Below are 27,864 nucleotides of genomic sequence, written 5' to 3' on the forward strand. Positions count from 1 at the left end.
TGACCCAGCCTTACACCCCCCCTGTCATTCTCCCTGGTCTTGGATGAGCTATTACTCATCCTTTGATCATGAAAATTATACTTTTGATCCACATGTACTCCTACTGATGCTCTGAATGGCTTTTTCTCTTTACAAAATCTCCCACCAATTTTTTCTACTTAGACTGACTGTGAATGCCTGACAGATGGCTCAGTATCAGGAGGAGGATCTCTGTGTGAATAGAAGAGCCAAGAAAGAGGGGTGTGATCCTTTGGCAATTGAGCCTAGCTCACCTTCGAGCAAACTACTGTTGAGTGATGGCCCCTCATAAGGGACAGTGTTAGAAATAGCTTCCCAGGGGCAGCTAGGTGGCGCAGTGGATAAAGCACCGGCCCTGGATTCAGGAGTACCTGAGTTCAAATCCGACCTCAGACACTTGACACTTACTAGCTGTGTGACCCTGGGCAAGTCACTTAACCCCCATTGCCCTGCAAAAAACAAAAAAAAACCCCAAAAACCTAAGTGTAAAAAAAAGAAAAAAGAAATAGCTTCCCAGTTGTGAAAAGATCTAACCATTCTGGAAAGTATTTTGGAACTATGCCCAAAGGGCTATAGAACTGTGCATACTCTTTGATCCAGTAATACCACTGCTAAGTTTATATCCCAAAGACATCCCCTAAAAGAGAAAAAGACCTATTTGTACAAAAATATTTCTAGCAGTTCTTTTTGTGGTGGCTAAGAATTGGAAATCAAAGGAATGCCCATCAATTGGGGAATGGACAAACAAGTTGTGGTATATGATGGTGATGGAATATTATTGTTCTATAAGAAATGACAAGCAGGATGATTTCAGAAAGGCCTGGAAAGACTTGTGTGAACTGATGTATAGGGAAGTGAGCAGAACCAAGAGAACATTGTGCACAGAGACAGCAATATTGTTTGACAAAGAACTGTGAATGATTTGACTATTCTCAACAATACAATGATCTAAGACAATCCCAAAGGACTATTGATGAAACATACTATCTACCTCCAAAGAAAGAACTGATATTGATGGAACAGACTGAAGCATGCTATTTTTTACTTTCATTTTTTTCCTTTAAATCAGGTTTTCTTGTACAAAATGACTAAGATGGTAATGTTTTACACAATCATACATGTATAACCCATATCTGATTGCTTGCTGCCTCAGGGAGGGGGGAAGGGAGGAAGGGAAGGAAGGGTAAAAATTGTAACTCAAAACTATAAATAAAAATGTTTATTACTTAAAAAAAATAACCTCCCACAGGGTTAATCCAGACTTTACGGTGATCATCCCCTCCATCCCACTCCCCCCCAGTTGTCAGAGTTGCAGAGTTAGGATATTTGAGGGAGCTGAGGGGATGCTCAGTGGGCATGTGGTGTCATTAGAATGTAAACTCCTTGAGGGCGGGGCCTGCTTTCAAGTTTTCCTTGTTTCTTTAGCACTTTGTGCTCCTCCTGAACAAATGCTTGTCCATTATGTGCTCCCCTAACCTTTGTATCTGGGAGTAGTGGTGGTGGTACTTAATACATATTTATTGGATTGAACCGAATTGAGCTGAACTTCTCTCAGAAGAGGAGCCTTTGTTTTAAGCGTATAAATGTATTAAAGGCCCAGGAGATAAACTGAGGCCAGCAAAAGGGGAACCGATGCTAAATCCTATTACTCTCAGTGATCCTATTCTGGCGCATGGGAATATCTAGAAAGCTATACTGCTCTCTAGGGCTCCCCTTTGGGCAGGGGAAAAAGGTTTTTAAATTGAAGAAGGCCCTCTGGGCAGCAAGCTTTGTCAAACTACTACTCCCAGTAAGCCTCGCGACAACGGCAGTCGTGAATTGAATGCCATTTTGGGAACCGCAGACGCAGCATCCTTCTCATTGGATGTCTCTGGGTTCCATCTAATCTCGGCGCCTTTCCTCACCTCCCTCGCCGCCCCGCCTCTCTGACCGGCGGAGAGCCACTTCCTTGCGTGATGCACGCTGGGAGTCGTAGTCCGTGGGCCTCCGAGGTCGACTACAGTTCCCAGTGGGCTTTGGCGTCGGAGGGGGCGCCTTTGTGGAGGCCTGGCGGGGCGGCAGCGGAGGGGGTTGGGAGGAAGTTCCGGTCTCCTTAGCGCTGGGTCGGTGACGGCGGCGACTGAGGAGGCGGCGACGGTGTAGCTGTCGCTGTCTCAGGTAAGGGTCCCTGACGAGCGGAGCTGGGACTGGTGGTGGAACGCCCGGCCTTGTGCCGTCTGGGTCTCCGGCCTCCAAAGGTCGTGTTGCGGGGAGAGGTCCGGGCCTGCCCGGCGGGCCTGGAGAGGCCCGCGCGAACTCGCAATCTCGGCTCGCTCGGGAACAGGAGTTGGACGAGGCCGCCGGAGCAGCGGCCTGGCCCGCCCCTTTTTGGGGGCTGTCGCCGGCCTGGTGGTGGGGGCGACGTCGTCGTCGCCGCCGCCGGCCTCGGGGGATCCAGCCGCACGAGGAGGCGAGGTTACTGGCCTAGACTGGCCCCGGGCGCGGGCCGCGGCGGGACCCCGCAGTGGGGAAAGTGGGGAGTGGCGTCGCTGCGGTCTCCGGCCACTCGAGTCAGAGAATCCAGGGACAGGGCCCCCGGGGTCCCCGACCACCGACTGCTCCCGCCTGGGGCGCGTCCCTGTTAAGGATGACCCGCGGGATTTGGTGGTGGGTTTTGGGGGAGGGAGGGGGTGACTGGTGGGGAATTTCAAACTCCTCTAAAGGCTCAGGATGGAGAATGTTCCCGGTTCCTGGGGCTACCCTCCTTCCCGGGGGAGTTAAGGGTCCTGCGTTAGATGCATCTCTCTGTTTTTCGATTTCTTAGGATGCAGGAAAGATTTTAGCGCCCAGGAGATAATTTCCTTCAGTTAGCATTGCTCTCGGGCTGCTAAATTGCCTTTCGCCCAGCACGCTCACTCCAGGCTCTCCTTTCTGTGAACTAGGAAGGGAAGCCAGGTCCTTGGGTGGCTTTCCCTGCCTCGATCTGGCTAAAAATGAGAAGTCTCATTTTTTCACAGAATGTTAAAACTCCACGGGACCTTAGGGATGATTTTGGCAGTTCCCTTTCCTTCCTTCCTTCCTTCCTTCCTTCCTTCCTTCCTTCCTTCCTTCCTTCCTTCCTTCCTTCCTTCCTTCCTTCCTTCCTTCCTTCCTCCCTCCCTCCCTCCCTCCCTCCCTCCCTCCCTCCCTCCCTCTACCATTTGGGGAAGAGGTTTTTTTTGTTTTTTGTTTTTTAGTGAGGCAATTGGGGTTAAGTGACTTGCCCAGGGTCGCACAGCTAGTAAGTGTTAAGTGTCTGAGGTCTGATTTGAACTCAGGTCCTCCTGACTCCAGGGCCGGTGCTCTATCCATTGTGCCACCTAGCTGCCCCCGGGGAAGAGTTTTAATGAAATTTTGTACTAATCATAGTTAGAGGCGTAAGCATCTCTTCAGTTAAGTTTGTATTTTGATTCCTTGTTCTGTAAGTAAACACCACTTTCCAGAAAAAGAAAGGCAAAGGCACATAGCCTAGTAAGCCCATAAGTTAGACTGGAAGGGACTTTAGGGATCATCTAGTCCAAACCTCCAGATGGAAAAACTGATACCCAGAGAGGGGCAGTGGCTTCTGTTCTAAATGAAAAGTACCTAACTCTTGTACTCTTTTTGGATTATATTGAATATCTTAGAGAATGTGTCAGATCTATCGTTCTAGGGCCCACCTAATGAGAGCAGGAGATTTTTAAAAAAAATACATGATATTATGGGTTCACTTTTGAACTTTGTTGTGCTTGAATTTATTATTTTCTTCCTGTTGTGAAATGATGCTAATTTGGAATATTTGAGTCTATAACCATCAAAACAAGGTGATTAGAGCTAAAGGGTTAGGTATTGTGGCTTAGTGATCCAAGTAGAGGACTGTTTGGGTTCAGCCTCAAGTGGGTATCTGACACACAGAATGAAAATCCGTTGTAATTGATGTAGTGTTCTGATTGTTAATTTCTCCCAGTCTTTTTTTGTATCTGTAGGATCTTAGAATGGTGTACTGCAGTTGGTGAGCAGATGGAGGATTTAGAGGTTAAAGAAGAATATGTCTAGGGACAAGAGGGATCAGAAGAATGGGGTGACTTTTTTTTTTTTCCTAGCAAGGGCTTCCTGGTAGACACTGGAAAACCTACTAGACAAATTCTAAAAGAGCTGCAACACTAATGGGGTGACTTTTGCTAAGGAGTAGAATGGAAGAGAGTCACTTGCTCTCAGTGAGCCTTAGTTCTAACTGCCCCCCCCCTTTGCTGAGTAAACTTAAAATCTTAAGAGTTTAGAACTAGAAGAGACTTGAGATCATTTTAGTCCCATTACCTTATATTATAGGTAAGAAAAGTGTCCCAGAAAAGTTTAGCAAGTTTATTAGGTTTTTTTAGCCCTTAGTTTCTTAATTTGTAAATGGAGAATAAAATTCCTTTGAAAACCTCTGAAAATATAAAGACCATAAGTAAGTTCATTTTATGGTAGAATGCAGTGGATATTTTACAGTTTGTATGGAAGTATAAGTTTTATGGTGATTTTATGCTTCAGATTACATTTCAGTTCCTTGTCTTTCAGTATCAAGAAACACAAGTTGATATGCAATAAATATTTCTCTTAAACTGTAAAATAGTAATAACTTGATTGATCAGGCAAGCATTTATTGAGTACTTGCTGTATGCCAGGCAACGTGCTAGGCTCTGGGAATACAAATGCAAAGAATGAAACAATCTCTACTTAAAAGGACCTTAAGTTCTCATGTGAGAGACAAGAAGTACATATATGGGTGTGTATATCATCAGTCATCTTGACTTTTGTTCTGCCACTGGACTTTGATGACTCTGGAAGAGAGTGTAAGGCTGACAACTTTGTACAACTGCCTCACTTAAATCCAGTTCACATGAAGGTCAGGACACTGACCCTGTGATGTCATTGGTCCTCTTTAAAAATGAAGGATGAACAGTAATGTAAGAATGCATATGTGGGTATATGTATAAATAGATATATCTATACCCATATGCACAAATACACAAATAATACATTATATCTGGTAATTAAATTCAAGATAACTTGGGAAGAGGGGTCCTAGCAGTTGGGAGGGATCAAGAAAAGTTATGTATAGAAGTTTCTTCTTGAAGGAAGAGGGTCTGAGACTGAAGTGAGAAAGGAGTGCATTCTAAGCATGGTGTACAGACAGCAAAGGCTTGAAGATGGGAGGTGGGAATGTTTTATATAAGGAAGAGAGTGAAGGAGATTATTGTTCAATGAAGCTGGACATATAGAATCAGGTTGTAAAGGACTTTAAAAACTAAACAAAAATTATATTTGAGCCTAGTGGCAATAGGTAGCCATTGGAGTTTGAGTAGGGGAGTAATATTTTTAGGTCTGCATTCAAGGTGAGTCACTTTTTGCAGTGATGTGTAGAATGGACTGGAGCGAGAGATTCGAAGCAGGGGACCTATTATAAAGCTGTTGTTAGGCAAGAGGTGATAAGTGCTGAAACTTATATGGTAGCTTTGTGAGTGGTGAGAAGAAGAGGCCAGATGTGAGAGATGTTGTAGAGGTAGAAATGTTAAAATTTGGCAACTGATTGTATTTGTGGGGTGAGGGGCAGTAATGGAACCAGGGAGAGTAGAAGAATTGTGATGCCTTTGACAGAAATAGGGAAGTTTGGAAGAAGGGAGGAAAGATGAGGTCAGTTTTGGACATTTTGAGTTTGAGATATCTATGGGACATCGAGTTTGAAACTTCTAATGAGCATTCAGTTGGTGATCTGGGACTGAAGCTCAGGGAAGAAACTGGGACTGGCTATGTAGATATGCATGTCATCTTCATAGAGATGATATTTTTTTTGCAGGACAATGAGAGTTAAGTGACTTGCCCAGGGTCACACAGCTAGTGTCAAGTGTCTGAGGCAGAATTTGAACTCAGGTTGTCCTGAATCCAGGGCCAGTGCTTTATCTACTGTGCCACCTACCTGCCTTATAGAGATGATATTTAAACCAATTGGAGAGTGAAGAGAAAGAGCCTGTGACAGAATCTTGGAAGCACTTCCTGTTAGTGTGTTCTTTAAGTTGTTCAAAGTGTCATTCCATTCTTACAGTAATCTTAAAGAGTTGTGTTTTAGAGGTTTATTGATGCCATTTTACAGAGGAGACTCAGCTGGAGAGAGGTTAAATGACCAGCCAGGGTCAGACAGCTTGTATTATTGTTTAGATGATCAAAGGCTTGGAGCCAGAGGCCAAGGTCAACCCCTTAATTTCACAGATAAAGAAAAGGAGATGAACTGATTTGTCCAGGGTCACACAAAGTAATTATCTATGGTGGGATTTGAACCCAGGTTTTCCAGAGACTCCAGTGCCATATCTACTCTGCCATGCTTCCTCTCAAGGGTACCACATTGTAAGATGCTAGGGTTCTTTGTAACTTTGTGTGGTACAAACAGGTGTCTTTGGTCCTGAGGGAAATGTTTAATATGAACAAAAGAAGTTTCCCCTTCTCTAACATTTGTGTATTTATGAAATCATCCTAACTCTGGCATATTAGACTTTTTGGAAGATGAGCCAAATAAAAATATCATTTTAGTTACCTTATAAACAGTTTCACTTTTCTTTGTTAATTAAGGCTTCTGCTAAAAATTAATCTTAGATTTTAAAGACATAAAGGATTCTGCAAAAAACAAAATGAAACAAAAAAAAAGAAAACAAAGACATAAAGGATTGTTTATGAAAATACGTGTTGAAAGTTAAAGTATATTTATGCTTTAAAAATACAATCAGTGAAGAATAATCAAGGAATACTTGACTTGCATTCATAGAAAAATAATGGTGTAGCAGAATGCCTTTATAAAGGGAGCATGGTCTTTAAACATTTGATTCAACTTTAATTGTCATAGTGAATTGCTTCAGTTTTCTATTTGAGAACTTGAAATTAGCCCATAAATCTATATTTTCTTTGTTTCTGGTGAAAACTTTATTTTTCTTATTTGTGATATTTTTTACATTACTGGAGTGCATTCAGCCTTCAAGCATTGTGTCCTTTGCTCAGTCTGATTTAGTTCTGTATGTAGGAATTGCACAAGTACTGAACTTGGAATTAGGAACATCTGAGTTCTGATCTCAGCTCAGATACTTAAACCTTTCATCCTCAGTTTCCTCATTTGTAAAATGAGAGATTTAGACTTGATGGCGTCTAAGGTCCCTTCCAGTTCTAAATTTGTGAAGTTATTCTATGATTTTTAAGTATTCTGTGAATATCTTAGTCCCTGTCACAGGAGGAATACCAGCTCCCAAACTTAACAATTGGTCATATTCTAAAAATTCACTTGTGGCTCAGTTTGGAACTTGGAGTATGTTTTCTCATAAAAATAACCTTATTATGGTGGTTAACCAGTACATAAAAACTTACTTGACCACTAATATTTCTGTCTTAGTAGTACTCTAGGAACTCTCCACTGTTTTCACCATTGTTTAAACCAGAAGGTATATTCTAAGTCCCAGTTTGGAATGTATCTTCTCAGCCCTAGGAATAGGCACTACCTTGTTCCCATAAAAATGGTGGTCACAAGTCCTTCAGAGCCTAGCCTACCCATTGCTGCAGGGGTCTTCCAGTGTACCTTGTTCATTAATTTGTTGCTACAGCTGAGGGAGGGAAAAGGTCAAGTATGCCATTGCAGTTCCATTGGAGAGGGATGCCGTTGGGAAAAGTAGGTATAGAGGAGGCTCATGGTAGCAGTCATCATGATAGCGTTTATGATAGCCCTTAATTTGCAGCTGCTTATGTAGAGAGAAAATAATGCCTTTTATTGACAAAATATTGAAAGAAAGGCGTAGAGAATACAAGATCCCGTTGTATTCTTGTCTTTCTAAACCATCTTTCAATTTGGTAGGGCAAAATGCTACTTTATAAAAGCTGTTCTCCAATAAAGTATCTCCCATGTGTAGGCTAGAATCATCTAGGGGTCCTTAAAAGATGTGATGGTTATAACTGACAATTGTGATTATTAACATCAAACAATGCCTAAAACAAGGACACGGACACACACAGTGTTCTAGCAGAATTAAAATGGAAGGGGGGATTCCCCATGGAATCAAAGGTTCTGTAGGTATACCTGTTGGCAGAGAAAGTGTCTTGATTGCAACAAAGGCCAAGAACATTTTGACATTTCCTAATGAGAGGAATGGTCACTCAAAAGATTCCATTTATACATTTAAGAGGATGAGGAATAGCTTTTGTTCAGACTTTGGAAGAAGAGCAGGCTGGTTTGTCTCTGGGAGATTTCATAGTCCTTTTAATGATGCCAAGCTTTAAGGGGCAGCTGGGTGGCGCAGTGGATAGAGCACCGGCCCTGGAGTCAGGAGGGCCTGAGTTCAAATCTGGCCTCAGACACTTAACACTTACTGGCTGTGTGACCCTGGGCAAATCACTTAACCCCCATTGCCTCACTAAAAAAAAAAATGCCAAGCTTTTTGAAATAAAGGCCTATCTTTTTGGACTGGAAAAAATGATGGACTTTTAATTTTGTTTTGTTTTTGTTTTGTGAGGCAATGAGGGTTAAGTGACTTGCCCAGGGTCACATAGCTAGTAAGTGTCAAGTGTCTGAGGTCAGATTTGAACTCAGGTACTCCTGAATCCAGGGCCAGTGCTTTATCCATTGTGCCACCTAGCTGCCCCAATGATGGGCTTGTTATGCCAATAAGTGGTTTGACTGGTACAGTTTTGACAGGTTTTTGAACCATTTCCAAAACATTGTTGTCCGAATGAGAAACTCATATTAGGTTCTGCCGATGTTTGCTGCCCTTGGCTATACTAAGGTATGCTTCGTTTCTCTCAGTTGTTGAGGAAACTCAGGAATAACCATGCTTTCCTTTGTTGGAAAAACAAGATGTAGTCCAAGAGACCTGATTAAATACTACACTGAACACTTCACATTACAGCTAAATCAGGAATGAAAGTCCTAGAGGTTTGTGGGAAAGGAGAGATTGAGGAAGTAGGAAACCCTAAAAGTTCACTTGGTTTTTTAGTAGCAACCCTAGAGGCCCAGTATACTTATGTATATGTAGCACTTATCAATTACCAGGTTCTTTTAACTTTACTAGTACTTCAAAGTTTGTCTCCTGGCTCATTGTTTACTTTTAGGTGAGAAGAAAGTCTTTTCTCTAGTTCTGTGCTGCCTTTTAAGTGATAAAGAAATAGAGTTGTTTTTCTCTCCACTCCCTATTCCTTTAGTACCCCTTTCCTCTATCCAAGTGAAGGAAGGGAAGGTAGCTCTCATTTGTCTACTTTACTTCAATTGATTGTTTATAGATATGGTAATTTTTAGTACTTCTTAATTTGTCTAACTGCATTGACTAAATTGGTCAATTGATAAATGAAATTGGTATAGAAAAATGCCATAAAATCACTAACTGGTGCAGGTACTACGAAGAACAATAAATTGCCTTAGTGTAGTTATTTCCCTTGAATTTCCCCAGTTTGATCGCCTTAAAAATGGGAATAATGAAAGTTGACATTTATATAGATAATAGCACTTTTAAGATTTTGGAAGTACTTTTCTAAGACTGCTTACTTTGCAATTTTGCTTGGTGTGTGTTTAATAAATATTTTAATATTAAGAAAAGTTCAAAGTAAATTCTTATTAAATATTAGGGAATTAGTGTACTTGAATCATTGCATGAACTTTTAAAAATGAGATTGTTTTCGTGGTATAAAGTAATATGTAAAGTTGGGTCTCACAGTGACTCTTCTTAAAGTGACCTTAAATAAATGAAACAGAGATTTTTGGTTTCAGTATGCTAATTATTCTTTTTTATTTTTTTATTTTTTGGTGTGTAGGTACTGTTACCAGCATTTGGTTTAAAAAAATCCATTGATTGGGGCCCTCCCAACACAAGAAGAAATGTGGGGGGACCCTCGCCCTGCTAACAGGACAGGCCCTTTCCGGTATGTAATGTAAATTTTATATTCAAGATTCTAGTTTTAATGTGTATATTTTTGGTTGCCACTTGAAAAACATTCAGTAACAAGCTTACTGTGTATCTGATCTCTCATTGCCAAATTTACTGTTAAACTTAACTCTTCTACACCTTCTGTTATACTATCATCAGATTGTTAGATTAATGAGAGAATTATTTAGACATTTATGTCCATTCTTACAATGCCAGATTTCTCACCATACCAGTGTAGTCCCAAATTTTGACTTCTTATAATTTAGTTAGATGTTTTTGTTGTTTTTGAAGAGGAACACAAGTGTCATTTTCTACTCCCAGACTATTCTATTTAGCTGGGAATACATTTTGGGCTTCTAGTTGCTTCTAAAATGATTATACAGTTGTAAAAAAAAACAAAACAAAAAAAACCCTAAACCCATAATTTTTTCTTCCCAATGTACTTTGTGTATTTTGGGGACTCTTTTATTTGCTAATGTGCTTTTTCAGACAGAAAATACCTCTTTTCACATAAAATAATTTTTTAGATGCTCTCTTAAAGTCCTTTTAAAAAGTACTTTTATATCCCTTTGCAAATTTAAAAAATCTGAGGGGAAAACTTATTGATGAAATTTTCTTAATACATTTCTATTATAGCCCAGCTTTAGGGACCACTAAATAATAAGAAACAAGAGAATAACTCACAAACAAATAGCATTATAAGGTAACTAATGTAATTATCATTCCCATTTCATAAAGAAACAAGCTTCTATTTAAGTGAATTGTTTATAGACATAACACTTCAGTATTGGGACTTCTGATTCAAAGTGTGGTCTTCTTTCCCTTACATCACATTGAATGAAAGAGACTATCATGGCAATTAAGTGATTCCCCTCCCCAGTTAATATGATATTCAAAATCTTTTTTTTCTTTATCAATATAACATTACTGGAAACAGTATTACTACTTAGACATCCCATTGGGATAAAATTTTTAAAAATTCATATAATGGTTCAGCCTTAGTTCATCCTTTTGTAGGAATAGTAATACCTGTTTATCATTTAATAAAGTGTGGTGGAAAAGCTCATCTTCAAATGAGTTAATTGCAATTATAGCAGAAATGTTTTTAAAGGTACCTCTTTGCCTGAGTAGGCTGAACAGATGTGCCTGCCCTTTAAAAGTTTACAATTCCAATTCTTGAACTCAAACAGAAACCACAAAACCCTTATATTCTGCCCAGTACTCAATGAGATGATTTCAGTAAATGTTAGGTACTAGATAGAGTTATATGGACCTCACAGGAAGCTTTGCCTTCTATCCAGTGACCTTTAAGATGAAGGTGGTGTAAGTTTTTTTTCCCCATTTTCTTTCAGTTAAGCCAGTTTTAGATCAGAGAGACAGGTTGCTTTAAATTTGTAATAGGAGTTTTATATTTTGGCATTTCTATACTTGTAGATCATTGTTGTGCAAGTTGAATTATTTCCAAATAAATTGCTTAATCAAGGCCAATGTGGATTAGTTACTATTCAGAGCTGTTGAGTATGTTTATGCTGTATTCAGCTTTTTCCCTGTATTTGTAAACATAGCCTAGTATTTTGTTCCTTTACCTCATATTAAACTGACTTAAATTTTAATTCAACAGATGAGGAAATTGAGGCTCATATAGGTTTAAATGACTTGCCCACAGTCACATTACTATTAAATAATCTTGCCAGAAAGAACACCTAGGACATTTCAGGAAATGAGCTGTATGTTTCCTTTGTTACAGTGTAATTAATATATCAGTCAATAAGTATGACAGCTCTCTTCAAATGAGAAGAAGGGTAAGGTAGTAGGTAGAGAACTGGCCTCAGGATTGTTAGGAAGACCTGATTCTAAGTCCTGCTTCTAACACATCATGGCTCAGTGACCTAGGGCAAATCATTTAACTTTTCAGTCCCCAAGGCAACTCTGTAAGACAGTAGGTTGCAGAGCAGGTCCTGATCTGCTCTTACTACCCATGAAATTACAGTTCCAATCCCCCAAATTTAAAGTGGCTTTTCTTATGGTAAACCTTAAAGATCTGATGTAAGTTCAGTATATTAGTAGAAGATGTTAGTAGTCAGTGCATTTTCCCCAACAATTGTTGCATTTGGGGCTACTGTTCTAATTTTAAGGTTACAGCAAGTGAAAGTCCTAAATAGTACCATCACAAAGGAGAGTTCTTTATGACTCAACTGTTTCTGTCCTAATGAATGGCTTAGAAACAGTGTTGCCTTGAAAAGTTTTTAATAAGTGTTTTCTCTTGTACCAGATGATTTAAAGAACTTATTGGCTTGTTTGCATTGTAGGTGGGGTGAGGAGAGCCGAGTCGTACTTGAAAACTTAAGGCTTGTGTTCTGCCGTATAGTAATTCCTTTCAACTTTCCTTATTTTTTCATTTGCCAAAACCTAATTCTACATTCAGATCATAGGGTAGGGTAAAAAGGAGTAGGGTAGGTTTGAAAAGCTAAGTTCAGCTGAGTTTCATCTCAAGTCCTGCTAATTGGGAATGATTTTTAGCAATATATTTGTTTTTAACAAATTTCATTGCAGCAAAACAAATATATAAATGGAATTTGGTATAAAGGAATTAAACATGAGTGCTTTACGGTGGTATTAATACTCTTCTGTAATGCCGATTGATAATTCAGGCAATAAATAAACTCAGGCAAGGATTATTCAGGGCACACTTGGAATTGATGTGTAGCTATGAGAAGTAGACCACTTGACAGAACCTACCTTAAATAAAAAGCTTTTAATATATATGAGTCATCATGTTGGCCTTGGAATTCTAGCTTCCCTGGCTGTAGGAAATGGAAAATTATAGAGCATGTCACCATTGCTAGCTTATCTGGTATTGCGGATTTTCCCTGTTGCAGGCCTGGGTGAAAGCTTTTTCTGCAGCAGTCATGTTGAAAACGTTGTGTTGACTTCCCTCGTATCCTGAAATGGGAGCATAAAAGTTTACTCCACCACTTCGTCTTAAAATATCAAAACATTGCTGTTTTCTGCAAATCTAGGACATTGTTTCAGAACTCTGCAAAAAAAAAATTTTTTTTTTTTTTGGTATACGGAAGAATGTGCTGTGATTAGAGAAGAATATGCTGGTGTATAGATTGCAAACTCTGGACAATATGAATAACACTGTCTTTGTTTCTACAGTGGGAGCCAAGAAGAAAGGTTTGCTCCCGGGTGGAACAGGGATTATCCTCCTCCCCTTAAGAGTCATGCTCAAGAAAGACACTCTGGCAACTTTCCTGGCAGAGATTCACTTCCCTTTGATTTCCAGGGGCATACGGGGCCTCCCAATCCTCCCTTTGCAAATGTAGAGGATCATTCTTTCAGCTATGGAGCTAGAGATGGACCACATGCTGACTATCGAGTTGGGGAGGGGCCCGGACGTGATTTCATGGGGGGGGATTTCCCTTCTGATTTCCAGAACAGAGATTCTCCACAGTTGGATTTCAGGGGTAGAGAGATACACCCAGGAGATTTTCGAGATAGGGAAGGACCACCTATGGATTATAGAGGTGGGGATGGTACTTCTATGGATTATCGAGGTAGAGAGGCATCCCATATGAACTATCGAGATAGGGAAGCGCATGCTGTTGACTTTAGGGGTAGAGATGGGCCTCCTCCTGATTTCAGGGGCCGGGGTACATATGATTTAGATTTTAGAGGCCGGGATGGGTCCCACTCAGATTTTCGGGGCAGAGATATGTCTGATTTGGATTTCAGGGGTAGGGATCAATCCCACCCAGATTTTAGAAATAGGGATATACCAGATTTAGACTTTAGGGGAAAGGATGGGTCTCAAATGGACTTTAGGGGTAGGGGCTCAGGCACTGCTGATCTAGACTTTAGGGACAGGGATACACCACCTTCAGATTTCAGAGGTAGACATCGATCTAGGACTGATCAGGATTTTAGGGGCAGAGAGATGGCTCCCCATATGGAATTTACAGATAGGGAGATGCCCCCCATGGATCCAAATATGTTGGATTTCATTCAGCCCTCTACACAAGATAGAGAACGATCTGGCATAAATGTGAACAAAAGAGAAGAGTCCACCCATGACCTTGCAGGAACAGAAAGGCCTCCTTTTGGTATCCAGAAGGGAGAGTTTCAACATTCAGAGACAAGAGCAAGAGAAGGAGACCCTCATGGTTTGGGCCTTGAAAATGAGTCTCCTTTAGACTTTCGGAATAACCAGCGCCCTCTACAGGACCAAGATAAAGCACCTCAAATCTTTGCCAACAAACAGCCACTTTCCGGAGGTGAACAACAAAGACCAGATTCTGGTCTTGTATTTAAAGAAGAAGAGGGTCTGGATTTCCTTGGCCGCCAAGATACTGATTATAGAAACATGGAGTACCGTGATGTGGATCACCGGGTTCCAGGGAACCAGATGTTTGACTATAGTCATAACAAATCTTTTCCAGAGGGAAAAATTGTCAAAGATTCCCGGCAAGATCTTCAGGTATGTGAATGAATGCAATTAGGAGTGAAGTACCTTGTTTTTTCCTTTCTTATTGTTATACTGCAGAAGAGAGGAGGCTAGTGTTCTGAGAGAATGGCTTCTCATAATATAGTTTGAACCATTAGAAACATTTATGTAATATAGATCTCTAGAGAAAGTATATTCCAATTCTACAGACTCTAAATTCAGTTATTCAGCTATAGTTGTAAGCTAGTTTATAATATGGTAGCCTTTTAAATTTTATGTTAGAAATCTAGTATGGGAGCAGCTAGGTGGCATAGTGGATAAAGCACTGGCCCTGGATTCAGGAGGATCTGAGTTCAAATTCGGCCTCACACACTTGACACTTAGTAGCTGTGTGACCCTGGGCAAGTCATTTAACCCTCATTGCTCTGCCCAATAAAAAAGAAATCTAGTATGGCTGTTATTAACATCTAGATTTTTTGTTTTCCAAAGTTGACCATTCAGGAAAAGAAAACAGTTCAGCCCAAAAAAATATTCTTTTCATTGTAGGAATGGTTAGGGCATTTATTCATAAAATTCTCATCTTAACTGGACTTTTTCAGGGAATGAATTGAGTAGACATTTATTCTTCTAGCATTCTAATAATTTAAAATATAATTTCTCTGGGACTGTCATAGTTGTTTCTCATGTTCTGATACAGGACAACTTGTTTTGTGTAATGAGGCCTTTTGTCTTTAATCTCCTGAATATCTGTTATAGCACTCCATGATTGTCCTATTTTGTGTCTTCTAGCCATATTTTTTCTAGTTGAAATAATTTTCACTCTCTTTTCAAGGACCAGGATTATAGGACTGGCCCAACTGAGGAGAAGCCAAGCAGGTTGATTCGACTAGGAGGGGTGCCTGAAAATGCAACAAAGGAAGATGTGAGTATATTTTAATCCTTAAAAATCACTGTTAAGTTAGTGTCATTGGATAGTAGAATTTGTGGAGGGGAATAAGGTATAAGAAGCCAGGTTATGAAGGGCTTTAAAAGGTAGAGAATTTGATATTTGATCTTCGAGGTAATAGAAAACCACTAGAATTTATTGAATTGGGGTTGGGTGACATGGTTAGAAGTGCGCTTTAGGAAGATGAGTTTGACAGCTGAGTGGAGGATAGATTGGGAACAGGGAGAAACTTGAGGTAGGAGACCAACCCACAGGCTATTGGAATAGTCTGGGTATGAAGTGATGATGGCTTGTGCCAGAGTGGTGGCAATGTCAGAGGATAGAGCATGGCTTCCTAAACTTTTTCCACTTTTGACCCCTTTTTAACCAAGAAATTTTTACATGACCCGGGGAATATTGGTATATAAAATAGGTATACATAACCTTTTACTGTTGCCAAATTTTTCACGATCCCCACATTCAGTTACACAATCCCATATGGGGTCATGACCCACAGTTTAAGAAGCTTTGGGATAGAGAAAAGGGACATATATGAGAGAAGTTATGAAGGTAGAATCAACGGGACTTAGCAACTGATTGAATATGTGGAGTGAGATAGTGAGGAGTCGAGGCTGACAACAGGTTGTGAGCCTGGGTGCCTGGAAAGAGGATAGTGTCCTCTACAGTAATGGGGAAATTTAGAAGAGAGGAGGGTTTTGGAGGAAAATTGAAAAGTTCAGTTTTGGACATGTTGAGTTTAAGATGTCTGAGAGACATCCAGTTAGAGGACTGGGATTTGAATCTAGACCCTATGACTCTGACAATGCTCTTTCCACTTGGATATGGGAAATTGGAGGCAGCCATGTCTGTTTGTCTCATTATTTATGTGCCATGTACTTATTTTTATGTGTGTGTGTATTCAATATTCGCACTGAAAAAATAACTATGAAATGTGGATATTGTCTTATCTATACAATATTGCAGTAAATGATATCAAAACAGACTGTTTTGTGACATGACTTATTAACATATTTTATGGATATTTTTTATATTACTGAGATTTCCCCACTTTTTTCCCCTTCCCCAATCCCAGCCAATCATCTCTTATATCAAAAACTTTAAAAAAAGAGAGAGAAATAAAAGATTCATCAAAACCTATCAATACATTAAAAAAAATCTAATATGTGCAATGTTCCCCAGCTGGGGTCATTCCTTTCCTCTTTTCTGCAGAGGAGTAAGGGGAACTGTCTTCTAATAGCTCTTCTTTGGAGCCAATTTTTAAAAAATAATTTTGCAGTGTTCATTTTCTTTTGTTTTATGGAGTTGTTTTTTTTTCCATTTACATTGTTGTAGTTATTGTGCAGATTATTTTTCTTTTGTTTTGTGTGTGTGTGTGTGTGTGTGTGTGTGTGTGTTTTTGCAATGAGGGCAATGAGGGTTAAGTGACTTGCCCAGGGTCACATAGCTAGTAAGTGTTGTGTCTGAAGCCGGATTTGAACTCGTATCCTCCTGAATCCAGGGCCGGTGCTTTATCCACTGTGCCACCTAGCTGCCCCCAGGTTATTTTTCATTCTCTATTTGCTTCACTTGCATCAGTTCATTTAAGTCTTTTCATGCATTTTTATTTTTGTATCTTGTTCAACATTTCATCATCATGTTCATTCCTTCTTATAGTATAGTAATCTGTTATGTTGGTGTACCACTGTTTATCCATTTACAAATCAGTAAGATATCTACTTTGCTTCTGGTTCTTCGGTACTACCATTAAAAGTGCTGCCATAAGTATTTTGGCATATATAGAGCTTTTCTTTTTATAAGTGACCTCCTTTTAGTATATATTCAAGGAGTGTGTGTGTGTGTGTGTGTGTGTGTGTGTGTGTGTGTGTGTGTGTGTACACAGTATTCACACACACAGACACAAAAGGAGTATATACTCCTTTGAGTATATACTTAGCATTGGAATCTCTGGGTCATTGGATACGGACATTTTTGTCTTTATTTTGCTTAATTTGAAATTCCTTTCCAGAGTGGTTATACTAATTCACAACTCTACCCATAGCTACTTGGTGTACCTGTATTCTACAACCCATCTAACACTGATTCTTCTCATCTTTGCCAATTTTCTTGGTGTGAGAAGAGACCCAAAGGTTAATTTAATTTGCATTTCTTATTAGAGAGTTGGGTTATAACTTTAGTTATATAAATGGTTAGTTCTTTTTTTTTTTTTTTTTGGTGAGGCAATTGGGGTTAAGTGACTTGCCTAGGGTCACACAGCTAGTAAGTGTTAAGTGTCTGAGGCTGGATTTGAACTCAGGTCCTCCTGACTCCAGGGCCAGTGCTCTATCCACTGTGCCACCTAGCTGCCCTGGTTAGTTCTTTTTAAAAAAATACTGTTTTGGGCAGCTAGGTGGCGTAGTGGATAAAGCACTGGCCCTGGATTCAGGAGTTGCTGAGTTCAGATCCGGCCTCAGACGTTTGAAACTTGCTAGCTGTGTGACCCTGGGCAAGTCACTTAACCCCCATTGCCCCGCAAAAATAAATAAATAAATAAATAAATAAATAAATAAATAAATAAACAAACAAACAAACAAACAAATAAATAAATAAATACTGTTTTATTTTTTCTAATTATATGTAAAGCCAAATTTTAACATTCATTAAAAAAATTTGAGTTCCAAATTTTCTTCTTCCCTTCTTCATCTCCTCCTTTGCTAAGACAGTAAGCAATTTGATATAGGTTATATATGTGCAATTATGTAAAATATATTTCCATATTAGTTATATTGTGAAATAAGAAACAGACCAAAAGAAAAAAAACCCGAAAATTGTATGCTTTGATCTGAATTCAGATTCTACCAGTTCTTTCTCTGGTCCTTTCTCCCCCCCCTCCCCTTTTTTTATCTCTTTGGGATACGGACCCAGTAGTGATATTGCTGGATCAAAGGGTATGCATAGTGTTATTGCCCTTTGGACATAGTTCCAAATTGCTCTTCAGAATGGTTGAATTAGATGAACTGTTCATCATTTTTGACCTTTAATTAGAGAAATGATTTCTTTTAGTTTTCCCTTTCTTCCTGCTTTTTCAGTGTACTAGATATACTTGGTGACTTTTTTCTAATGGGAAAGATAATTTTTTGTGCTTTGATACCCTATTTTGTATAGAAATTTCACAATTAGGAGGTAGACTTTTCTTTTTAAATGGCTTAGTCTATGCTCTTGGTTATAATTTTCATTAAGGTGATACTTCTGCTGTTATAGAGGGATGCAAGTTATAATCAATCTAAACAGGTTGACTAATCATCTCAAAGCCATTAAATGCTCATGAAGACAGTAGTCAGTACTGCAAATTCATAGGGCACTTTATATATCTATAGATAGGTAGCTAGATAGGTAGATAAGTAGTATGCAATATGGAGATAATTAGTTGACTTCTGTTGTATACTTTTCCAGTGTTCACTAGAAAGTAGTATTTACTTTTAGTTTTGGAATGTCTTATACATAAAAATTTTTAGATATGATTTTAAAAAATATTCTTTTAAATAATTGATCTCCTGGTTGCTCTAATAAATTTACCTTTCTAGGTTTCTCTAGACTTTTTTTTCTTTTGTATTTTAAAGTTCCTACTCAGCTTTAATTATTTCATCAGAAATGCTTGAAAAATTTCTATTAAAGGTTGATTTTTTTTCCTTGTTGTATTATATTCAGCTTTTCAGAGTTATTTTTGGTTGTAAGCCTATCTCTTTGCCTTATGGAATGTTATATTCCAAGATCTCCTCTTGTTTATACTAGAAGCTGCCAGGTTATATGTGATCCTGACAAACTTCCTTGGTACTTGAACTACTCCTTTCTGGTTGTTTGCAGGTTTGTTTTTTTTTAAAATATGAGAGTTTTGGATTTTGACCGGGACATTTCTGGGACTTTTCCCTGGAGTTTCTTTCAGGAGGTGATTGTTATATCCCTTCTATCTTCACTTTGCCCTCTTTTTCTAATATATCTGGGCTGTTGGGATTTTATGATTTCTTGAAATATGGATCCAGTTTAAAAAAAAAAATCTCCTTGACATGTTTTCCAGGCCAGGTGTTTTTCATGACATATATCTTATGTTTTCTTCTGTTGTTTTTTTTTTCCCAGTCTTTTGATTTTGTTTCTTCTTGTGTCAGGGTGTCATTGATTGATTTAAGTTTTCAGGGATTCCATTTTGTAGGTAAAGTTTACCATATCTTCTTTTAAACTATTTTCCTTCTAGTTCTTTCTTCTAGGGCTTTGATTTCATTTTTTATCTCTGGCTTCATTTCTTTTGGATATTCATGTAAGCTCAGTAAAAAATCCATTTTTTTCCTTTGTGCTTCTGCTTGTAAGTCTCTATGGAATTTGGGGCAATTTTTAGATTTGCAATAATTTTTGATTTGATTTTGTGAAGTGTTTGATTTACTCATCTCTACATCTGTAGTTTCTGAGTTGAGGGGTTTGTTCCAGGGCTACCCCTTTCCCCCCCGCTATGTTTTTGGGTGAAGTAGTTGACTCTACTTGGTCTTCCCCTAGGTCTCTTGGCTGATCTTCAGCTCCTGGGGTTAGTCCTTTTTAGATCTTTGTGTTTCAGAGTGTTGGAGCTTGGAGCTTCAGGGCCCTTTCTGCATCTCAGGATGGAGTGTTAGTCACTTTACCTGGGTTGTCTCTCTCTGAGCACTACTCACTTTCCATATCTGACACCTTCGAGGTCCCTGCCCTGCTGCTTTCTGAACCATCTTGGGTTTTTTCTCAGGAGCTCTGCTATTGCTTCCTGTAGACAGAGCCTTGTAGGCTATATACGTGTTTCATTGGCCCATCTGTGGTCACATTTGTAGGCTATCTTATGTTTGTGTCAGTTGGACCATTTTTCTGTTGCATGTGGGCTGATTTTTGCAATTTTGGGGTGGAAGAAGTCCTTTTCTGTAGTTTCTCATTGGACTTCTTGACCATAATTTAGTTGGGTGCAAACTTTAGGGTTTTGCTGTGGTAGATTTGGAGGAACTAAATGGTCTGCCATCTTGACCAGAAGTCAGGAGGTTCATTTTTTCAACTCTTCTACACACCCAGGTTTGGTCATTACAATTAAACAAGTCAGTTTTATTTTACTTAATTTTTTTGTTTACATTGCTGTGGTCCATGTTTATTTTATCCCTGGTTTTGTTTAATTCACTCATAAGTTCATGTAAATATTCATGTTCCTCTGAATTCTTCATATTTGTTGTTTTTTATGGTGCAGTAATATTGCATTATATTTATATGCCACAAATTATATAGCATTCCCCAGGTGATTGGGCTTTGTTTCCACTTCTGTGCTACCACAATAAGTCCTGCTATGAATATTTTGGTGTATTTGGTACCTTTCAGTCTTGGTCCCTTTGGGTATATTTTTGTCTGTTAGGAATATCTCAGGGTTAAAGGATATGGACTTTTTAATCACTTTCTTAGTATAATTCTAAATTATTTTCAAGAATGGTTGAATTAATAGCTCCACATAGAAGGTACTAATATATCTTCTACCTCGTCCAATGATTATTTCCATTTTTTGTTATTTTTGATAATTTTCTGGGTGCAGGGTGAAATGTCAAGAGTTGTTTTGATTTTCACAGCCATCATAGTCTGTTGAAGAGAGGGCTGGTCTTGGAACTTGGAGGACCTGCGGACAGATCATGTAACCCCTCTGAACCTCAGTTCTTTTATACCAAATGAGGGAGCTGGGCTCCAAGGTCCTGTCCATCTCTAAAGATTCTAGGATTCTATTGTTAGTGATTTAGAACATCTTAGATGGAGTTGTTAATAGTTTGCAATACTTCTTTTGAGAACTTTGTTCATATCCTTTGAACATTTGTTGGATAAATCGTCTTCATGATTTTATTCATACTCATGATTTCTTTTTACAGATTCTTAATGCTTTTCGGACTTCTGATGGGACTCCTGTGAAAGACTTGCAGCTAAAAGATTATAGCTCAGGTGAGGGTTTTTTCCATGTGTACTCGTGCTTAGGCACATGAAAATCGTTGACTATACTGCTACTTAGTGTTATAACTAATAACCCTTTCAAGCAATCACAAATATTATGACCAGGAACCTCTGTTGGTTCATGTGGTGTATTCCCTCAAATATCAGTCTGGTTTAGTAGTAGTTGGGCTTCTTTGCTCCCAAAAGAATTGTCCATCCTTGCATTATTTATCTATCATCCATATCTGATGAGATTCTGTGAGAATAAAATATAAATTTAGTATGGTAAATATTTGTCTCTGACAACATTTAATGCAGTCTAAGTTGTTATCTAAACTTTAGGACATGATATTATTACTTTGGAGTAGGATTGACTTTTTAAAAAAGTATTTGCGTAGGAACCACATAATTCATTAAACTTGTAAACACCTAATTATTAGCAAATTTCAAAGCATAAAATATTTAGTCCCTGTTTCTCAAAAGATTATAGAGTAATTTGCCACATAAAAGTATTTATTAAACTGTATCAAGGTGAGATTCCAGCTTTTCAGAGAGACTTAAAAACTATCGGTTCATTTTATGAATTGTAGACCTTTGTACAACGCCATATTCCTGTAATCACTTCGTGTGTGTGTGTGTATAAAATTAACTTTTATATATAAATATGTATTTACATATATAAAACTTCTTTTCTTTCAAGATGTCAGATGGCTATAAATTAAACTTAAAATATATCTTGATAATCTTTAGCATATCAAAAATGGTTAAAATCAGGTAACACCTTTTTGTAATAAAGAACACATAAAAATGTCAAATGCCAAGTGACCTGTCTTAAACAGACCTTAATTTCATCTGTCTAGACTTCCACTACCTTTATGACTAATGTTATAGAACTCTATAATAGACAAAGTTTAAAAAAAAAAATCCAACTTTACGGGTGTCGTTTCAAATATTTAAACTTGACAGAACTTAGAATTTACATAATTTTTTTTTTTAAAGTAAAGCATTAAATGATTTCCCACAACCCACAGTTTATAATTTAGGAATTTTCCATGTAAGTACATCATGTCAGAAGGCACTGTATATTGGGAACATCTGATATTGCACCTAACTTCCATTAGACATTGTGAATATACAGGTAGAGAGTGAAAGAAAGCTAGTTCTGGCATATGTTGTTTGGGGTCTGATCCCTGTGAATGGCAGAAATTTGAAAAATAATCTGTGTTTAAAGGGGAGGGTGAAAGTGGGGTAAATGCTACAGAAAGCACATTTAGTACTAAAACACTCAATATATCCTTGGCCTGACCAGCAGCTTTTTTACTTGTGAAATATTTTCAGTTTAGTTTATTAGATTTTATATTTAATAACCTAAATCTAATTTTGTTACATAAATCAATGGGAAAAATGGATTTGCTTTACAGAAACTTACCTTGCAGCCTGATTTCCTGGAATATATCTACTCTCTACCCAAGGAATACCTTTATTTCTAAGTGGAATTTGTATTACAAGGAAGAAATGACATTGGGGTTGTAAAGATGTTGAATGATTTTATACATCTAGTTTGGATTTCAGACAGTAAAGAAATATTTCTCTGATATAATTTGAAAACCCCTACTCTAGTTTTTAAGTTTGGAAACTTTAGAATTCCCTCTGAATGGAAAAAAAAAATTGTCCCTGTCACTCTCCATTGAATGTCAAAAAGATTTATATTTGTACACTGAAGTTATCTCCCCACAAAACTGTAGTTTCTCATGTGTAGTAACTTTACATCTTTTAAAAATTCTTGATCTTTGGGGATAGCTAAGGAAATGCATTTTCCATTATTTTAATAAGAACAACACAACTGCATGGGCATTTCTCGAGCTGCTATCTTGGTTCTAAATGTATATTTTGACTCAAAGTATTGACTTAACAGAAGAGACTCAGGAGCATTTGTTCTGGTAGACATAACAATTAGATTTGTACTTCATTTCTCCTGCTTTGTTCTCTTTGATTTTAGTCTTGTTACTTTCAGTGTTGAAAGTTCAAGATGTAGTGTTGTTTTTTAACTTGACATGTTCATCTCATTCCCTCTTGATTTGGCAATGTTGGTCAAGAAAATCATTATATTGTCTCTTAGGAGTGGTTAGTTGTTGGTACTAACAAACTAAATCTCAAAAATGAATGCCAAACCTTGAAAAGATTGAATCTTATTTAAGCTAATTGCAAAGACTGGCTAGCTCTTCTATACCTTGAATTAGACAAGTGTTCTAAGAAATTTATATGATTGTAAGACTATGCTTGCATCTGTTTTTCTTTGAGAAAATAACTGTGCCCACAAATGAAAAGCATCTTTCAGTTTTCTTCGGGCACAGAAATTTAGATAGCAAAAATGTATAGAGACCATGAAGCTATCACTCACTAGTTCAGAATTGATGTTTCCTAAGAAAGGGATACAATTATTGTTTGATTGGAGCAATGGGGATGAAAGCCCATAAGCTATAAAAGAGATTCTTGCTTACTTTAGGTTTACTCCCTAAAGCAGGAGGTTCTTAAACTGGAGTCCATGAACTTGATTTTTAAAAAATTTTGTTAACTGTGTTTCAATATGTTAATTTCTCATTAAAAAAGAAAACATTCTGAGATGGGGTCCATACATTTTATCAGACTGCCAAAGGAGTCCATGCACAAAATGGTTGTTAAGAGCTCACTCCTGAAATAATTAAGGACATCTAGTTGTGAAATTAATGAAGCTCATTAAAAAGGGGAAGTTGTAGTAGAAAAAACCAGAATATTGCATACCTCTCACTTTAGCCATAGGAAAGGTGGCATCTTTCCTGTTCTGTTTGGGAGAGACTCCAGGCCAACCATTAGAAACATCTGGTTTAGTGGGTAAGGGTACTCCTGTTATTGGTCCCTGCCCCTATTTAGTTCTTACCCTATTATTTACCATTTGGAATTAATTTGGTTTCTCAAGTAGACTACTAGAAAGAGGTTTTCCATTTGTAAATGATTACATTTGGTTGCTTTCTGAGATGTAGTAGAATGAACTTCTTTTCCCAGGGTTTGACCACTTCTGGTTAAGCTGATCTGAGATTTCAGACCTTTTGAGAAGTGGCATAACGGATCCTATAGTGCAGAAGGGTGGCAGTGGTCTTTTCTTTTCATTCCCTCAGTTTCCAGCCTCTTCCCTTCCTCCCTTTTCTCCCCTCTCCCCACTGTTAAAATGATTAGTTTCAAATTGCAGTAATAATTTCCATATTAATTTTATTTTTATCACACAATTGTGTAAATGTATTCTTTGTACCTTTTATATTTGTGTGGCACCTGCTTTCATCGGATAATAACTTTTACAAAGCTTTTTTTCTTTGGCTTTTTAGCTAACTATTGGAATGGCAAAGAGTAGAAAAATGGGAACACGTAGCCCACTCTCTCAGTCTTGACTACCTCCTTCACAAAAACTTGAAAAACAGAACAATCCCAAATATCATGTTAGATGATATTCTTGTGTTCACTGTTGATAGAAAGCTAATGACAGTCCACTCTCTGTGTGGTCATGTTACTTTAATCTCAACACACTCAGTACACTTAGCATATTGAATGAAAATATCTGTGAATTCGAAAGGTTTAAATAATACTTTCTTTGAGTCATTGAAGTTCCTGTAATGAAAGTGCATTGAAAGAGGGAGACTTTTGGGGAATTTTATTATATTTAATTAGAATAATGACAGCATTGTTTTTGTGCTGTTTATAGACATACATAATAGGTATTTCTTGAAAGTTAGAAAATTATTCCAGACATTGCTTTATGAGTAGTTGTCAAGTGGCAGGGTGGAAAACATCATTTCTGAATTTTCTCTAGACTTTAGTAGTCTAGGATTGTAAAGGATTTCATTAAAATAGTAACAACTATGACAGCTCAGTGGTTCTCTGTTAGGCTTCCCATTGTGATCAGTATTTCTGTCATGACCCTGTTTGGTTATCTCCTTTCCTTATCACCCAAACCTGTTTTTTCTAGACTATACCATATCTCTTGTTCTTATCTCCCTTACCAGATTCTAGGTTCTTTAAGGGCTGCGATCATGTATTATATTTCATTATATGTTGCCCAAATATTAAGCACAAAGTAGGTGCTCAGTAATGTTTTGAATGAGTTGTGCCTTTGTTTTGTTAGGTCCTTTGTTAAAAGTAATGCTGCCATATATTGATTTTCTGCTCTATTTGGTGTAAGTCATTTGAGTCCTGTGTACTTAGTTGCAAATGGCTCACTGGAGACATTGTCCCTGAAGCAGTTACACATCCCTTGCTCATGCAACAGTGTTCTCAGAGCCATTACAGAAAAGAAAGTGTGACTAGAACTAGACTCTGTCCTAGTTCTGGTGACAAGTATGGTGAAAAGTAGCATTTAGATTGAATGAAATATACTGTAGTGGAAAGAACAAGGGACTTGGAGTGAGAAGATTGCTCTTTCCACTGTACTATACCACATAAGAGGGAAGATAAGCAATACAGCATGTACACTTCATTTTTAGGGAGACCTGAGCACATATCCTGGGTTAGTCCTTTTAGGGTGAGCTTAGAAAAATCAAGTAGTGTGTGTGTTAAAAATCTAAATTTTTTGCACTATTCCTTTGTTAGTTGCTTGACATTTTTAAACACTTTAGCTAATAGTTGGCAACCAGTTGTTAGGCAAAAAATTTGCATAGCTAATTGGCTATAGTAACCATCCAAAAATATGCTTTGAGCACTTACTTGGTCTAAAGCAATGCATAAAAATGCAGTTGTTTTTATATTTTGATTTGCTTATTTCGCTATAATACATGGGTGAGATAAAGTTGAAACAACTTTGATGTCTCTTTGCTTAGGGGAAACATGATAGAAGTGTCTCCATATGAAAGTGAGACAGGTGATAAGGGACATTGAATTAATTAATTGGTTGAATTAATTTCTTGTACTTTGAAAAAATATATTTCATTATCATGAAATATATGCACTTCTTGTTTCAATTTAAATGAAGAGAATCTTAAATAATTTTTTATTTGGGAGCTGAAGTTTCTTAAGCAGAATACTTCTTTATTGGTTTAGTAGGAGTGAAAGAACTCTAGTCTCAATTTATTTTCTAAGTTTCACAAGAATGAAGTGGTATTATATGCCCACCTCTAATTCCAGCATTCAAGCTTTGATTTTGGGTTTGGGTTTTTTGTTGTTGTTTTATTTTGACAAAAAAAGATCTTTAGTTTTATGAGGATCGTGTGGAACCATATCTTCTCCTTAAATCACCTTATTAGGTGTTAGCTTTTTAGGTTTCTTAGTTCAGCCTAAGATAATGGCCAGGTAAGTACACTGAGTTGGCTCCCCATCTGTGGTGGTTAGTATTTTCATATTGCTACCAAGGCAGTATGTATTCTTTGCCCCTGTAACCAAACCCTTCCTATGGTATCATTACAGTGCAGATTGAGGGTTAGGTTTTTGGTGTTCTGTCATGACTGTAGATTCTTATTGGTCTGATTCCCTTCCTGTATTCAGATTAGTCAAATTTACTCTCTTGGTTCTCTTTCTTTCCTTCTTTTTTGAAAATGTTTCTGTGGTTAATACATCTCTTAAGAGATTCCTTGTGTTTTTAGTTATCTTACTATAAGAATGAGTTTTTCTTGGTTCACTCTTGAGCCATTCACTTTATAGTGCTGATTGGTTGACTTTGGTTATATCAAAGTTATTTTCTTGACATTTTTGAAATTTTTAAGGTTTCTCCACTAACATTTCCACATTATCATCCTTCTCTAAATACATTCCAGCTCCCAGACTTATTTCTGTTGATGGCACCACCATCTATCTAGTTTCCCAGGTTGGTTACTTCAGAGTCACCCTGACTTCTCTGTAACCTTTGTTAAGTCAGTTGGTTTTCAAACCTAGTTTATTCTAACTCCACAATATCCTTCACATCTGTTCCTCTTTTTTCACTCATATGGCCATCACCCTAGTTTAGGCCTTTATATTCTCCCCTAGAATATTGTAATTATTCTTCATTTATCTCCTGGCTTCTAATTTCTCCTCAAATTTTTTTTCAATGAACACAAATTCATTTTCTTTTCCTCCTAACTCCAATTCCCTCCTTGAAAAAAAAGAAAAACAAACCCCTTATAACAAATATACAATCAGGCAAAACACATTCTCATATAGGCCATGATCAAAAATATGTTTCTCCTACATCTGAGTCTGTTACTTCCCTGTCAGGAGGTAGGCAGCTGGCTTCATTATTGGTCGTCTGGAGTTGTGACTGGTCATTGCATTAATTGGAACCCTTACATCTTTCAAAGTTGTTTGTCTTACATAAACTGTTCTTCTGGTTTTGCTAGAATAATTTGCCTGAAGTACAGGTCTGACCATGGCACTTACCTGTTCAAGAATTTCATTAGTTCCATAGGTTGCCCCTAGGATTAACATTTACCAACCTTAGTGATCTTGCTTCAGCCCACCTTTATTATTTATTTCCTATTTCTTCTTTTCATATACTCTGCCTTCTAGTGAGTTGGCCTACTTACAGGGCCCTGAACTCCTCGGGCAGGCTGCCTCCTTTTTTTTTTTTTTTTAAATTAAAAAAAATT

The 27,864-nt window shown here is 37.9% G+C and overlaps 1 protein-coding gene and 1 non-coding gene across 2 annotated transcripts in view; one reads left to right on the top strand and one right to left on the bottom strand.

The window, feature by feature from the left end:
- The first annotated feature begins 2,051 nt into the window (after nucleotides 1-2,051).
- Nucleotides 2,052-27,864, top strand: part of RBM6 (RNA binding motif protein 6) — a 101,313-nt gene continuing 75,500 nt past the window's right edge. The window contains exons 1-5 of the mRNA XM_043965280.1: nucleotides 2,052-2,175; nucleotides 9,832-9,939; nucleotides 13,107-14,424; nucleotides 15,224-15,313; nucleotides 21,223-21,292. Coding sequence (XP_043821215.1) covers nucleotides 9,896-9,939; nucleotides 13,107-14,424; nucleotides 15,224-15,313; nucleotides 21,223-21,292 — 1,522 coding nt within the window. The 5' untranslated portion in view covers nucleotides 2,052-2,175; nucleotides 9,832-9,895. The remainder of the gene's footprint in view (nucleotides 2,176-9,831; nucleotides 9,940-13,106; nucleotides 14,425-15,223; nucleotides 15,314-21,222; nucleotides 21,293-27,864) is intronic.
- Nucleotides 4,120-4,181, bottom strand: LOC122737752. Its single transcript, XR_006354531.1, has one exon. It is a non-coding gene; the product is annotated as a U7 small nuclear RNA (small nuclear RNA).

The sequence above is a fragment of the Dromiciops gliroides genome, chromosome 1 (genome assembly GCF_019393635.1).
Source record: "Dromiciops gliroides isolate mDroGli1 chromosome 1, mDroGli1.pri, whole genome shotgun sequence".
Taxonomy (NCBI): domain Eukaryota; kingdom Metazoa; phylum Chordata; class Mammalia; order Microbiotheria; family Microbiotheriidae; genus Dromiciops; species Dromiciops gliroides.